At 32.2% G+C, this 12,643-nt stretch overlaps 1 protein-coding gene and 1 long non-coding RNA gene across 3 annotated transcripts; one reads left to right on the top strand and one right to left on the bottom strand.

The window, feature by feature from the left end:
• The first annotated feature begins 1,194 nt into the window (after positions 1-1,194).
• Positions 1,195-6,060, top strand: LOC111640976. 2 transcript variants are annotated; one of them, XR_002759338.1, is made up of 3 exons: positions 1,195-1,413; positions 2,439-2,532; positions 5,890-6,060. It is a non-coding gene; the product is annotated as an uncharacterized LOC111640976 (long non-coding RNA). The 2 variants fall into 2 exon arrangements; XR_002759339.1 differs by lacking the exon at positions 5,890-6,060 and adding an exon at positions 5,283-5,523.
• A 1,580-nt stretch (positions 6,061-7,640) lies between these two features.
• Positions 7,641-11,951, bottom strand: LOC111640978 (elongation of very long chain fatty acids protein AAEL008004-like). Its single transcript, XM_023387073.1, has 7 exons — positions 11,891-11,951; positions 10,194-10,384; positions 10,036-10,116; positions 8,980-9,036; positions 8,803-8,908; positions 8,594-8,730; positions 7,641-8,502 (listed from the first exon to the last, which is right to left on the bottom strand). The coding sequence occupies exons 1-7, from the start codon at positions 11,946-11,948 to the stop codon at positions 8,233-8,235; spliced, it is 900 nt and encodes a 299-aa protein (XP_023242841.1). The 5' UTR covers positions 11,949-11,951; the 3' UTR covers positions 7,641-8,232.
• Between the last annotated feature and the right edge of the window lie 692 nt (positions 11,952-12,643).

Raw genomic sequence — 12,643 nt, 5'->3', positions numbered from 1 at the left:
AATTCGCCAAGTGCAAATCAGCAAATTCGTAAAATTTTTGTTTATTTTGAACAATTCGGATAATCGAAAATCCGGATAATGGAGGTCCGGATAATCGAGGTTCTACTGTATTTACAAATAGTCTTTTAAAAAGGAAAAAGCAATATCTGAATTAAAAACGAGAAAAATTTTATCTTTAAAAAGAATTTCGAATTATGACAGCTGACTCTGGCCGTTCTCGAACCAAACTTTCGCTGCAAAGCGATTACAGCGCTCGAAGTGGCAGAAATATTTATTATGCCACTTTCGTTGCTGACAGACCAGTTATCTATCAAATCTGGTCCAGGTAGGTGCCGAATTAACGAACTTCTACTGTTCTATTTTTATTTATTTGAACATTGATTAATGAAAATTCCAGTCCAATTTTCGATTCATGGGTTGAAAAATACATAAGGCAGCTTATGCATAGAGAAAGGAGGATAGATGGAGCAGTTACAAGATATGAATTTGGCTACTGATTGGACTTTTTATTCTATCTTACTGGCTTCAGTTATTGGAACCGGATAAGAAATTTCTTGCGAGAAAAGCTTTATGGAAATTGGAAAGTGAGCATAGGAAAAGTCTAGATGGTAAATACTGTACAATTACACAACACATGGGAGATATGCCGAGGGGATTCTTCTCTGGAGGCCTTCTATGCAAAACCGCTCCAATTTAGGTGTTACTAACGTGAAGAAAACCCAGATAACTCCACACATTCAGACCATTAGTCAGTCGCGAACTCGCAACCAATTACCAGTGTTCAGTAGTGTTATCCATTCCGCCATTGATGAACGATGATAATTTTCAGCGATGAAACATAACTTTAATATCAGTCGCAGATAAAAAATATTATTATGAGTCCTTTTAGCGTAAATATTTATTTATTTACAGTATTAACAAATAACGAAAATAATACAGAAAAATTTCGTTGCCAACTAACAGATGGCGCTTGAGATAAAATTACATTTACGTTTAACATATTTCTTCCCTCCAATTATATGGATTTTAATCGACTATCTGTGTGGGGAGACATGCAGATTGTATTTTTTACAATTTTTTTTTAATTAAAAAAAATCAATTATTTTTCAGACTGATGATTTGATATCGATAGTTCGGATCGTACTATTGTTTTCGTTCTATTCTTGTTATTCTCATTGTGAGTCAGAATTATAAAAACTGTAATAACTGAGGTACATTGCCGGTCGGATGATCTAGGCAATTGGGCCTCAGTGTACTTGCTTAGGTGGTCAGGAATTTTTTGCAATGGTCCATCTCGAATATTGTCAGGCCCGTCCTTCACACCTGGAAGCCCTATTGCGGACATAGCCAAACCTAGGGTGGGTCTGAAAAAAAGGACCTTCTTAGTACTCACAGGACGAATATGTCGGAGAAGTATGAAATCATTAATAATTTTGCACATAACCTGCCGATAGAATTGTAGGATTGATGGAACAAAACAATATGTGGGCTATCTGCCGCTGGGGAGTGATTTTAGGAGACACTTTCTATGAATAACTGGCTCCTATACTAGACGCGTGATTAAAATCAGGAAAACTCCACGAGACCAGCACGTTGGTGACACGCGAATCAAACTGTGTTTACAAACAACCAGGGTTCAGTGATTTTATCCATTCGGCTATTGGTGGGCCATCTGCTAATAGACGTTATTAAACTATGAATAGAATAATTTCTTTCATGGAATAACATGATGTATCCATGAGAAAACCCTTAAGGAGCTCTTTCTTCTCGGATATTCCAAATAATCAGATTAAATGTCTGTAAAGGAACTTCTAAAATGGTTGAAAAGGTTAATAGGAAAATTACAGAACTATTTTTGACTAGAATGTATTAAATGATTACATCTAGGAAATTTCAACAGAGTTAAGTGGTTGGTTTTAATCTTTTTGTGCACCATAAAGATCGATTCGAATGTTGCGAATCTAATTGGTTTTACGCTTTGCGTAATAAACCAAAAATATATTTCTTACCAAGGTTAAGTTTAAAATAAACTGCAGCAAGTATTTTATAATTTTAATGAAAGCCTTTTTTCATTTGATAATTTTAATGGCGTTGTTCAATTGAAAATCCATCGAATTTATATTCAATTTCGTTTTCCGATGAGGAAGTATCTCGATTTTTTTTAATTAAAATTATTTCAACGCAGAATATTGTAATGAATTTTTCAAATAATCAGTAATTTCGATAACGGGTAGCATTATACATCGAGTTGCATCAATTAATAAAATATTTAACCCAGATCAAGTTTTATACGAGGCAACTCAAAATAATGTAATGTAAAGTTTGAAAACTCCTTTTAAGGATTTTAATTCTAATAAAATTAAAACTGTAAATTGTTAAGTAGAAATGAAACTTAATATTTAACAAAGCAATACTTAAATAATTTATTGTTTTAACAGAATTGAGAGCGGGTAGAACCGTAGAAGTGTAGAAAAACGTGCCGAAGAGTGAAAAAAAATATTCGATGGATGAGAACATTTCGAGTTATGAAACGTAAGTAAAATGGATTATTACACAAGAGGTAAAACAAAATTTTATTTTGATAAGATATCTAAAAAAGTTCCTACACCTACTTTCTGTATCTATTTTTATTGTCTACTATTCTACCTACCATTACGATACATAATTCTGAAGGCCACGGGGATGGTCGAACTTGCAGAGACAACTGACAAACCTGCCATTGTGATACCTATTTCTGAAGGCCGGATGATCGAAATGGCAAAGATAACAGACTGCCATTTTGGGGAGTTCGAGGTCAGTTAAGAAATTTGCACGTGTAAGTTTATCTGGGTACGTAGGGCCTTCTATCACTACGTATCTACGTTGTTAGCCTGACCGTTTTATAATTTATATCTGCAGGGGTGTGCAAAATAAAGTACGGTTGACAGTGACGTATTTTCATCATACGTATCATTGTTACAGTAACCTTGATATATAATTTTAGAAAATTCTCACATGTTTTAGTATACACGTAAGAGGGTCGTCTATTAATTACGTATACAATTTAAAAGGGCGACCTTTTTTAAATTGTATACGTAATTAATAGACGGAGAAGTACATCATTGTACATGATAGAGAGGGAGGGGGTCGGAACATTGCCTACTTAGGCTGTTCTTAGGTGTTAGTGGCACACGAATCTGTTCTTATAAGTCTACTTAACAGTATAATTTAAGTTATAAAATATTTGCAGAACGTTTTAAAGTAATTTCTTCGATGTCAGGGGGGTTCACGAACTATTGTATACGTAATTAAAGGGGAGGAGATTTGACAAAAGTACTGTACATAATTGTACATGACAGGGATGGAGGGGTAAGTTGTGGCTCAGAAAGTGTATGTAATTAATGGACGATTTGCAACTTTCAAATTGTAGATCTGTTGATTTCTCACTGTCGTATGTCTGTCCTTTCTTAATCTCGAGATATGAGTTAGATGAAAATCGAGACCAGTTATGGAAAGTTTATGGGCAGGACATCCGAGTAAATATATACGAACTTCCGGTCCAAACTGGAAGTCACTTGATTTTTTAGGTTCAAATTTGCAGCCCGACGTCATAATAACTAAACGATTATTTAAAGCGAAAATATTTCGTATTTTTAAATCTATAAAGGTTTTGAACGTTTCAATTTACAAAAATCTAATATATCAAGTTAGAGTTTCATTCTATAAATACATTATTATGGCGGAAATGCTAATTTGATTTATTAAGCAGTTAGCATTGTTTAATGTTGCCTTGAACAACGTTATTTTGCTTTCAACAATAGTAAGTTTTAATGATGAATATTACGAAGAACAGCAAGCGATGTTTCTCTGCCACGTGACGTTCAGGTTTACTTGATCTTAGTTTAATCCTTAATTAAGAAAGGGAAGAAAATAATATTTTTGATCAATGAGTGAAAGTTTTATAGCTGAACTTGGTAACGATGTATCGATATCCTTACCAAGACAAGCAGAACGTATTACAAAATGAGTTTTTAACTGTGTAACTCATTGTAATAAATAAATTATAAAATTAAATAATATTAACAAGAAAAAAATAGGAATTAAATAATGAAAATATAACCATAAAATAGTCATGTAAGAAAAGTATTTTAGCCAATTTAGGAGAGATTAACATAAATACAAAAAGAATTTCCGAAAACGTCTGTCCATTGCGCTTTCTATAAAAAATAGTCTGTTCTTTTCTGACTCTTCTCGCCTTGTGGGTACTAAGAAGGCCTTTCTTCCTGCCTGTAGTGGGTTCGACCATTCAAAATGAGGGCGACCGAGTGGTAAGGACGGAGCCCATGAAAAATTCCATGGAAGTCACTTCGGGATCTCGGTATCCTGAAATAACTTCCCTGAAATCTACCGTTCTGGGGGATCCCGGATTCGATTCCAGGCACGTTATCCCACGGGCAAAAAGGGCAATTGTCTGGGCCTTCCCAAACCAATCTTTGAAAAGAAAACATTTTTTTCACAAACTCCCTCAAAAATAAAAATATCCGAATTCAGCACTGTAGTTGGAGCCCTCTAATTCAAATTTGGGCCATATGAAGCTATAATGCGCCCCTGCTTGGGCCCCTGGAACGATAGATCAACGCCTTAACTATATTGTAATACACACGATAAAGCGCCATTATAGTCTTTCTTTCAGGAAACATTCTCTGGAGGTATTTTTCTGATCCGAGGGGGTAAAAAATGCAATCATATATTAAAAATCAGCAATATTAGCCGGATGTAATCAGTTACTTATCTAACCACCTGAAAGGAGTGTTGGACGAATATACTAATTGTTATGTCCTTCAAGAATTACTCAGAAATAATTTATTCTTGCATTTTTTACCGCCTGAAATATGCACATACACTTTCACTTATATATGTGTGTATGTGTGTGTACAGTACATATACACATATATACATAGGAACAATAATCATTTATGTATTTTTCATACGAAGGGGTGTATTTTTCAATATCCGAGGGTATTACCCTTGAAGACCCACTGAAAGAAATCCTTCTTTATTTACAGGATTTATCGAAGCCCTCTTTACAGAAAATTTTAACAAAATGATTCATTATAAAAATAAGACCCTTAAGATAATTAAATACATAAGTTGTATGCCATATAAATGATTCAATTAAATGTTTTCGGACGGATAGATTCTTAAAAAATAAAATTCAATAGTGTTTCTTTGATTTATTTGAGGAAGACATTTTTACTTTCTTCGTCCTTTTAACTTAATTTCCTTTCTAAAAATATACGTAGGAAACTTCGAGAAAGAGGAAAATTTTGATGAAATGTGAACTTAGTTTATGAATGGTCAACGAAGTGTGTTCAGTTATTAATTTCTCTGTATGGTGCGTTAATAAGAAAATACGAAAGAAAAAACACACTTTTTTTAAATTTTGAGACCAATTTGTAGTGAATTAAGCAACTAAACATTTGATAAATCATCGTTATCTATCAATAACCTTGAGCATTACGTAAGTTTACGTACTATACAGTACGTTTCACGCGCCAGTCTGGTTGTCTGACAACTGGTTTTATAGAAAACTAGTTTAAATAAGATTTTGATTATGTTTAATATAAAAAAAATTATTGAAGATATTTTAATATTAATTTTAAATCATGTTGTTTTCATTTTTGACCGTTCGAATATTGTATTTTATTTTTTTGAAATGAAAGTTAAATTTAAATTTCACTCCTTACGCACATGTGTTTTCTATAGTCTGCAGGTGTTTGTTTATACAGAACGATTGTACAATTTTGAACTTTAATAACTTTGTACGTATACACGATAGAAGTACACTATAGCGCCATTTTAAAACTTAATTTATAAAGTTTTTATATATTACTTTTAATTTATTTACAGAATCTTTAAACTTTAATAGAGACTGGATTAAAGGGACTAATTTAAGTGTCGCAGAATTGAAGTGCATAACAGCTCTAAAATACACTAAAACTTCGCATATATTTTAAATTTTCTACACAATTAACAGATAAATCCTAAAGTATTCTATGAGGCAAGGTGAACAAATTGATACGCGAGAAAAACTTCAATTATTTATTGATACAAATAAATAGATAAATTAATTAAAGAAACTTAACTAATTTTCCAAATTTATTATCTAATTAAACACTTGTTTGATTTATTAAACTGTACTAAATTATGTTAGAATAGACAAAAAAACGTTTACGAATTACTTGTCTCATTTGTCTACGGTTCTATTGTGACGTAGTTGTATACACCGCTGGTTAATTAACATAAAGTAATCAATTCACTTCCTTAGTTCCTGTAGGAAAATGAGGTTTCCCTTTTAAACTAGATATGACCTTGAGTAGCTGAAAAGTCTGGACTGTCCTTTTATGTAGTCGATACACATGACCGATATGGACGAAAGGCCTACTTTTGATAGCCTGTACAAACATCCTGGTTGATAGAGGTCATTGAACAACTTCCCTAATGTCACGCTTCCTGTCTTGTTCTACGTTTCACGTTTTGTGCCATGTAAATTCGGTTTGTAAGACAATTTGAAGACGTCCTCACTTTAACATAAACTTTTATACAAATCCTTTAAGTGTTTATACGTTTAATACGAAATCATTTTACTGCTTGTTCTATAATAATTACTCGAAAATATTTAGGACAGAAGTTCAAATATTTTAGGACAGGAGGGATTCTCTCGAACGTCTTGACTCACTAACAAGTTCATTTTTTTTCCCCCAGTTTCGTGTCATGTTTTAAGCTTACATTCCAGTTAGTTCTACATATTTTCACTTTACTAATTCCTTTATCTTATATACAAGAACTAGTACTACCTACATCCAAATACTAGTTCTTCTTCTATGTAAATTATAAGATTTATAAGTTGTACTTTGTATAAAAATGACTATTGACAAGCTAAAACTTACACTCCCTGTCACAATTTATTAAAATATACCAAATAAATCCTGAATTCAAGCATCTATGAATGATAAGGAGTAGTATTTCTTTCAGAAAACATTCTACAGGGACCGGGGGAAGTTTTTTCTGATGTAAGGGGATGAAAAATGCAATTGGTCTGTCAACAATTGGCATAGAATTAACAATCGTTGGTATTTATACAGAACTGTTGATATGAGGTTACACGAGGGAATTGAGATTTTCCCTGAGACTCCCTGATATAGAGTATGTTAAACACAACATTTCAGAATTTATTCTATTCTGTATTTTTTATTTTTATCTCTTACCTGCGAGCAATGTCACACCATTCATTGTTTAACTTTCATTCATATTTTTCGTGTAAACTAGTTAACTTTACAATACTTGATCTATATAAATCTAGGATTTACAAATAAGCTAAAAAACGCTGCAGCTTGGGGGGCATCGCGTTATGAGTCTATAGGGCCTCAAGTTTTTGCGTACATCATTATTTAGTAGAGGGAAAGGGCCTGTTACATGCTATAGTATAAATCTTAAATCTGTATAAATAAGTGAATGAAAATAAGCAAATTAAAGCATAAAAGTATGAAGAAATTAAATATTCTAATTGAAGAATTTAATGTGAATTATTAAAAAAATTACAATTATATGTATATGAAAATATTTTTTATTTAACATTAAAATAATATTTAATAATAAAAATAAAAATAAAAATAATAAACAAACTCGTTCCCACACTGTATCGGTATAACCTTAAAAGTGCCAAATAATACATATACAGTCGAACCTGCAACAACGACCACCTCCCAACAACGATCACCTCTAAACAGCGGCCATATTTTCAGGAACTTTCTTTCTTTAAACAAAAATGTATACGAAATAACCTCCAAACAACAGACAATTCCGAATGACAGCCATTTTTTTTTCAATGTTTCCGTCAGTGTCCGTATTTCAGAGGTTTTCTCATAAGAAAAGATGCAATTTCATTTCTGTTCTCGGCCATTAAAAATCGGAGATATTTACAAAAATAGAAAGAAATCAATTGCCATGTTTGCTCCTTTATGATCATTTAAACGACCACTTCCTCGTCATTAAGGTAACAGGAACGTCAGGGATGGAGTTTTTTTGAAGATAAAAATATATTTATAGCCAATAAAATCGTTGGAAACAATTTAAAACATCCATCTGGAACACACGTTCGTACCTGTTTTATGTCAACGAGTACACGAATTGAGGTAGAGTTCGTGAGGATGATGATATTAAGTACAGTACCTCAATTTCAGTTAAACAATTTCAATTTTCTTTGTTGCAAGTCGATTTCCTCATTAATTCTTTATGGTAGCCATTAGTGTGAACTTTGTCGTGTGTATAGATGAGGCCACTTGGTGAACACGACAAAGAAAAATTCTTTTTACTCCTGTTATAAGCATTCTTATAGAAATCCCTGAACAAAAACCAGAATAAAACAGCATGGAAACCAATCCACCACATAAATCCACGTGGATAATGGCAATCGCGAAAAAGCAATTGGAACGAATGGACGAAGATGAAAATGAATTGTATCTAGAATTATAATTTTAAAAATAAACAAATAAATAAATATTTTTTTACCATTAAAAGTTTATCTTATGAGGAATTTATTACAGATTTTTACCATTTGTATAACGGTCATGTACTTCTTCCACCAAAGATACTTGGTCATGGTAGGCCCAACCGCCGCCATACCGTAGTAAAAATACATTAAGATGTGGACGAAACTGTTGATAAATGCAAAAAATGTGCTATGGCCACCTAATTATAAAATATTTTAATGTTAATTTTATTTGATTTTTAAAGAATATATTAGAAATCTTAAAAGCATACCTGGCGTGAACTTAACACCCCACCAAACACTCATGGGCATGATACCGTGATGGATGACATGCAAGTTGGATACGTGATCGAATTTCTTTCTCAATACCATAAAAACCTAAAAATTTTATAATCTGGTGAGAGTTTCTACAATAAAAAATTGATTAAATGTTCAACAAAGATACTTACAGTATCCGTGAATTCGACAAATTTTGAAACATAGTACCACCAAGCCGCATTTGCCATCTGGAAATGGGTCATTTACGTTATTTTTACTTCAAATGATCATAATTTAATCTAATTAAATAGATTTCAATGGCATATTCTATAACGTGAACAGCATTAAAGCCAAAATTCTTCGACTCAAACTTTCTGATCTTCATTTTAATCATCTGAAGACGATTTGGTTAAACATAAAAACATGTAGTATGCTTAATAATGATACCATGATACAGTATTCCTCCATAAAGTGATACTTTATAGGTTAACACCTCAACTACAAAGCAATATCAGAAGGACAGAGCATAAATTTCAGGTAATGTTAAACTGTAGTAAAGAATACTTAATTACTCTATTTTTTTTAAAAGTTTTTGGGTGATAACTCATAATTTTATACGCATTGATTATACTCTACACCGCACTTTTATATAAACATTCTGTTGCGAATGGACCTTAACCTCCAAGTCAAATTATCAGTAGTGATGGATGCTTGGATGATTCATAACATTATAATTCGCTGTCATCCATCTCAATTTCAGAAATTCTAACTGAATGTATCTTGCTGTAATTTCTTGTTTGATTGATGATAAATAGTAACTATTATTAAACACCTAAATTCCAATTTTTAGTAGAATAGTCATAAGATCAATTTCTGCAATTCACACTTTTCATCTTCCTCATCGATTTAAAAACAAAAAATGCTTTTGGGGCATATAAATAGCCATTTTTTAAAATTACTTTTTATATTTTTAAGCCTGTTTAAAGCACGATTTACATAAATATATTGGTTAAAATAGATATTTTGAGTTAAATTCTTCTTCTGGAAGGTAAAACAATAAAAATCTGTTAATAGTAGTTTGTACAGTACATTTCAAATGGCTCTTGTTAATTAAAGTTGTTTATCATGAAAATATTTAATTAACAAGATCCCAAGTGATTAAAGTAATTGAAGCAAGATAATTTCCGCTTATTTTTAGCTTCGTGCCATTGAAAACCATTACAAAGAACGACAGATTGGCTACTCACTGCAACGGCTTCGGAACTATTCGAATAATCCACAGGCTCGCACTTCCAACTGTATTTACTAAACCAACCGTATAGACCTAACTATACACATAAAAACTTCGATTAAATTCTAAAATTATGCGATATTATACTTACGATCTTATGAGAAATCCACTCACCATTACAAATAGCCACGTGCTAGCAATGACCATAGCAAAATTATAGAAAATCATAACATAACGAAGATCCATTGGTTTACGATCTTTCATTAATGCTGGACCTAATAATTTCACAAAATATATGTACGAAAAACATATTCCAAGTGTGGGCCATGGACTTTGCATCATAGACCAGTCATACACTCTTGGATCTTCGATATAAAAGAAAAATAAATAAACTAATTAATATTATATTCTCTTTAATAACTGTTTTTCAATTAAATCTATTAATCAGAGGAGGGTTTTTTCAGTACAAAACACGTTTTAAGTCGAGATTCAGCTTTACGATACCCTTGACCCGATTTTTTTACACTGGTTAAGGTGGGAAGAACAATGATCTTATTGATATAATTTGTCAAAACATAGAAATTATGACACGTAAACTAGTGTATAAATAAGCTAAACCGGTAATCTGAACGTAAAAAAATAGGATTTCCATGATTAAAAACATATTTCGTCTACCATAACATGCCCAATTGAGCTCCTTATCGCATCCTTAAATATTTTAACACATGGTTTATGACAATATCTTGCTTATACATCTAATTAAATCAATGCAATTAATATATCAGTTAAATTTAATTTACGGTTAATTTAAATTTAGTGTAGATTGCACTAGAATTTTTACACTTCCTATACACTATAAGGCAGCAGTTCTCAACCAGGGGTGCACGTGCCACGCAAGAAGGATCCATCATTGCTACAAGGGGTCAATATACGAAAGGCTCAGGGGGTAGGAAAGTGAAAAACGTTGAGATCCGCTGCTACAGGGTGATATAAGATTATACTATGTCTATTATAAGTATACGAGAACATGCACACATTAAGTATATTGTAAATTAGGTACTATTTATTTTATAATTCACACTTACAAGATTTATTTCATTGTTTATCCAGCTGTATTAAACCAAGCAGCTGCCTGGTAAAGCGCCGTATTTAAGTGCATAATTAAAAAAAATGGCAGCTGTTTATAGCCGAAACATAATTTAAATTAATTCTAAACTGGACTTATATCCCTTCCAAAATAAACTATCGCTTATATTTCAAGTAGCGAATATAAATTTTAGGAAATAATAAGTATATATAACGCGCATTTTATAAACAATGCGCATAAATTTAATAAAATTATACACACACTTCGATATTTTTTTGTATGCGCATAACAAACTTTAGCACGAGACTTTTATAATTTTAATAAAAAATATCGCGGAATTAAGGCCCTATAGAAGAAATTTACTAAGGCTGAACGTACAAAAACACCAATTTAAATCATTCAGAGGTGTAGAATTTGATAACAGGAGGTAGATTGTAATCACTCGCATATTCTTTCCGCAATAATAAATACATTTAAATCTTTCCAACCGTGCAAATCATTATTCTTCAATCCTAACCCTTCCCACGACACAGTCTTGCTGATAATAGCGATAATACTTCCTATTACTACACACAAGAATACGTTGATACACGAGTATACCCACTTCCTATCTACCCTATAAGGCCACCTTCACAGGCTCTAACGTAACGTAACGTAACGTAAGAAGAGTCTTACGCAGCCTTTGAGTTATTTTAAACAACACGCAAATTACTTTCTTGTGTAAAAAATTAAAACATGACCACTGATTTATTAATAAAATATAGAAATTATAAAGGATTTTTACCTCCGTTATCCATAGTCCGATTGTAAAATTCCACAACATCGTGCCATAATCGCGCCATGTTTTCCTCCTCCACTCAATTTTGAAATTGACCCAAAACTTCCCAGCTGTCATTTTTATAATCAGGCCTTCTACCAACGGTGCTGCCACCTGTGGAATCAAATGAGAACTACACACGTCTACTGTCTAACTGTGCGATCTTTCAACATAACTTCGTTTTAAGCTTAAAAGGGGTGGGAACGTAACTCACAATTTAATTAAATCATTATTCGATCATTTAAAAAAAATTTAACAACAATTAATTATAAAAATAAATAAATAAAGCTTATACATTAAATTATACATCCGTATCTTAGAAAAATCGAAATTTATGGATGAGTAATTTAGCGTTTAAGGAAGAAAAACATGGAAATCCGTGAGTTAAAAAGTACGTTTTTGCTTTGAACCTTAAAAATGTCCTTTGTTTGGAGGTTATTTTGTATGCATTTAAAAAAAAACAAATAAACATTCCTGTAAGAAAATGGCCACCGTTTAGAGGTTGCCGTTATTGCAGGCCCGACTATATCAGTTTTTTTTAACGTAAAATATTAACAAGCAAGAATTGTTTAACGGTGTGAAGTCCCAACGCTTATATACGCGGAACTTCACACATTGTTTGAAGCTCTACGTTGAACACGAGCTTCGAAACAAGTACGAAGAGGTGCCATATATAATTTGCATAATATTGAACACGTGAGATATATTTAAGTGAATATA

Source organism: Centruroides sculpturatus, unplaced genomic scaffold (assembly GCF_000671375.1).
Source record: "Centruroides sculpturatus isolate CEXI.00-Female unplaced genomic scaffold, Cexi_2.0 scaffold187, whole genome shotgun sequence".
Classification (NCBI taxonomy): domain Eukaryota; kingdom Metazoa; phylum Arthropoda; class Arachnida; order Scorpiones; family Buthidae; genus Centruroides; species Centruroides sculpturatus.
The sequence above is the reverse complement of the archived record's forward strand: the minus strand, read 5'-3'. Positions and strand labels throughout refer to the sequence as shown.

Coding starts and splice junctions, on each gene's coding strand:
- LOC111640978 (XM_023387073.1), bottom strand. CDS start 11,948: ATGGCGCGATTATGGCACGATGTTGTGGAATTTTACAATCGGACTATG. Junction 10,385..11,890: donor TCGGACTATGGATAACGGAG/GTAAAAATCCTT, acceptor TTTATATCGAAG/ATCCAAGAGTGTATGACTGG. Junction 8,731..8,802: donor GGGTGTTAAGTTCACGCCAG/GTATGCTTTTAA, acceptor TTTTATAATTAG/GTGGCCATAGCACATTTTTT.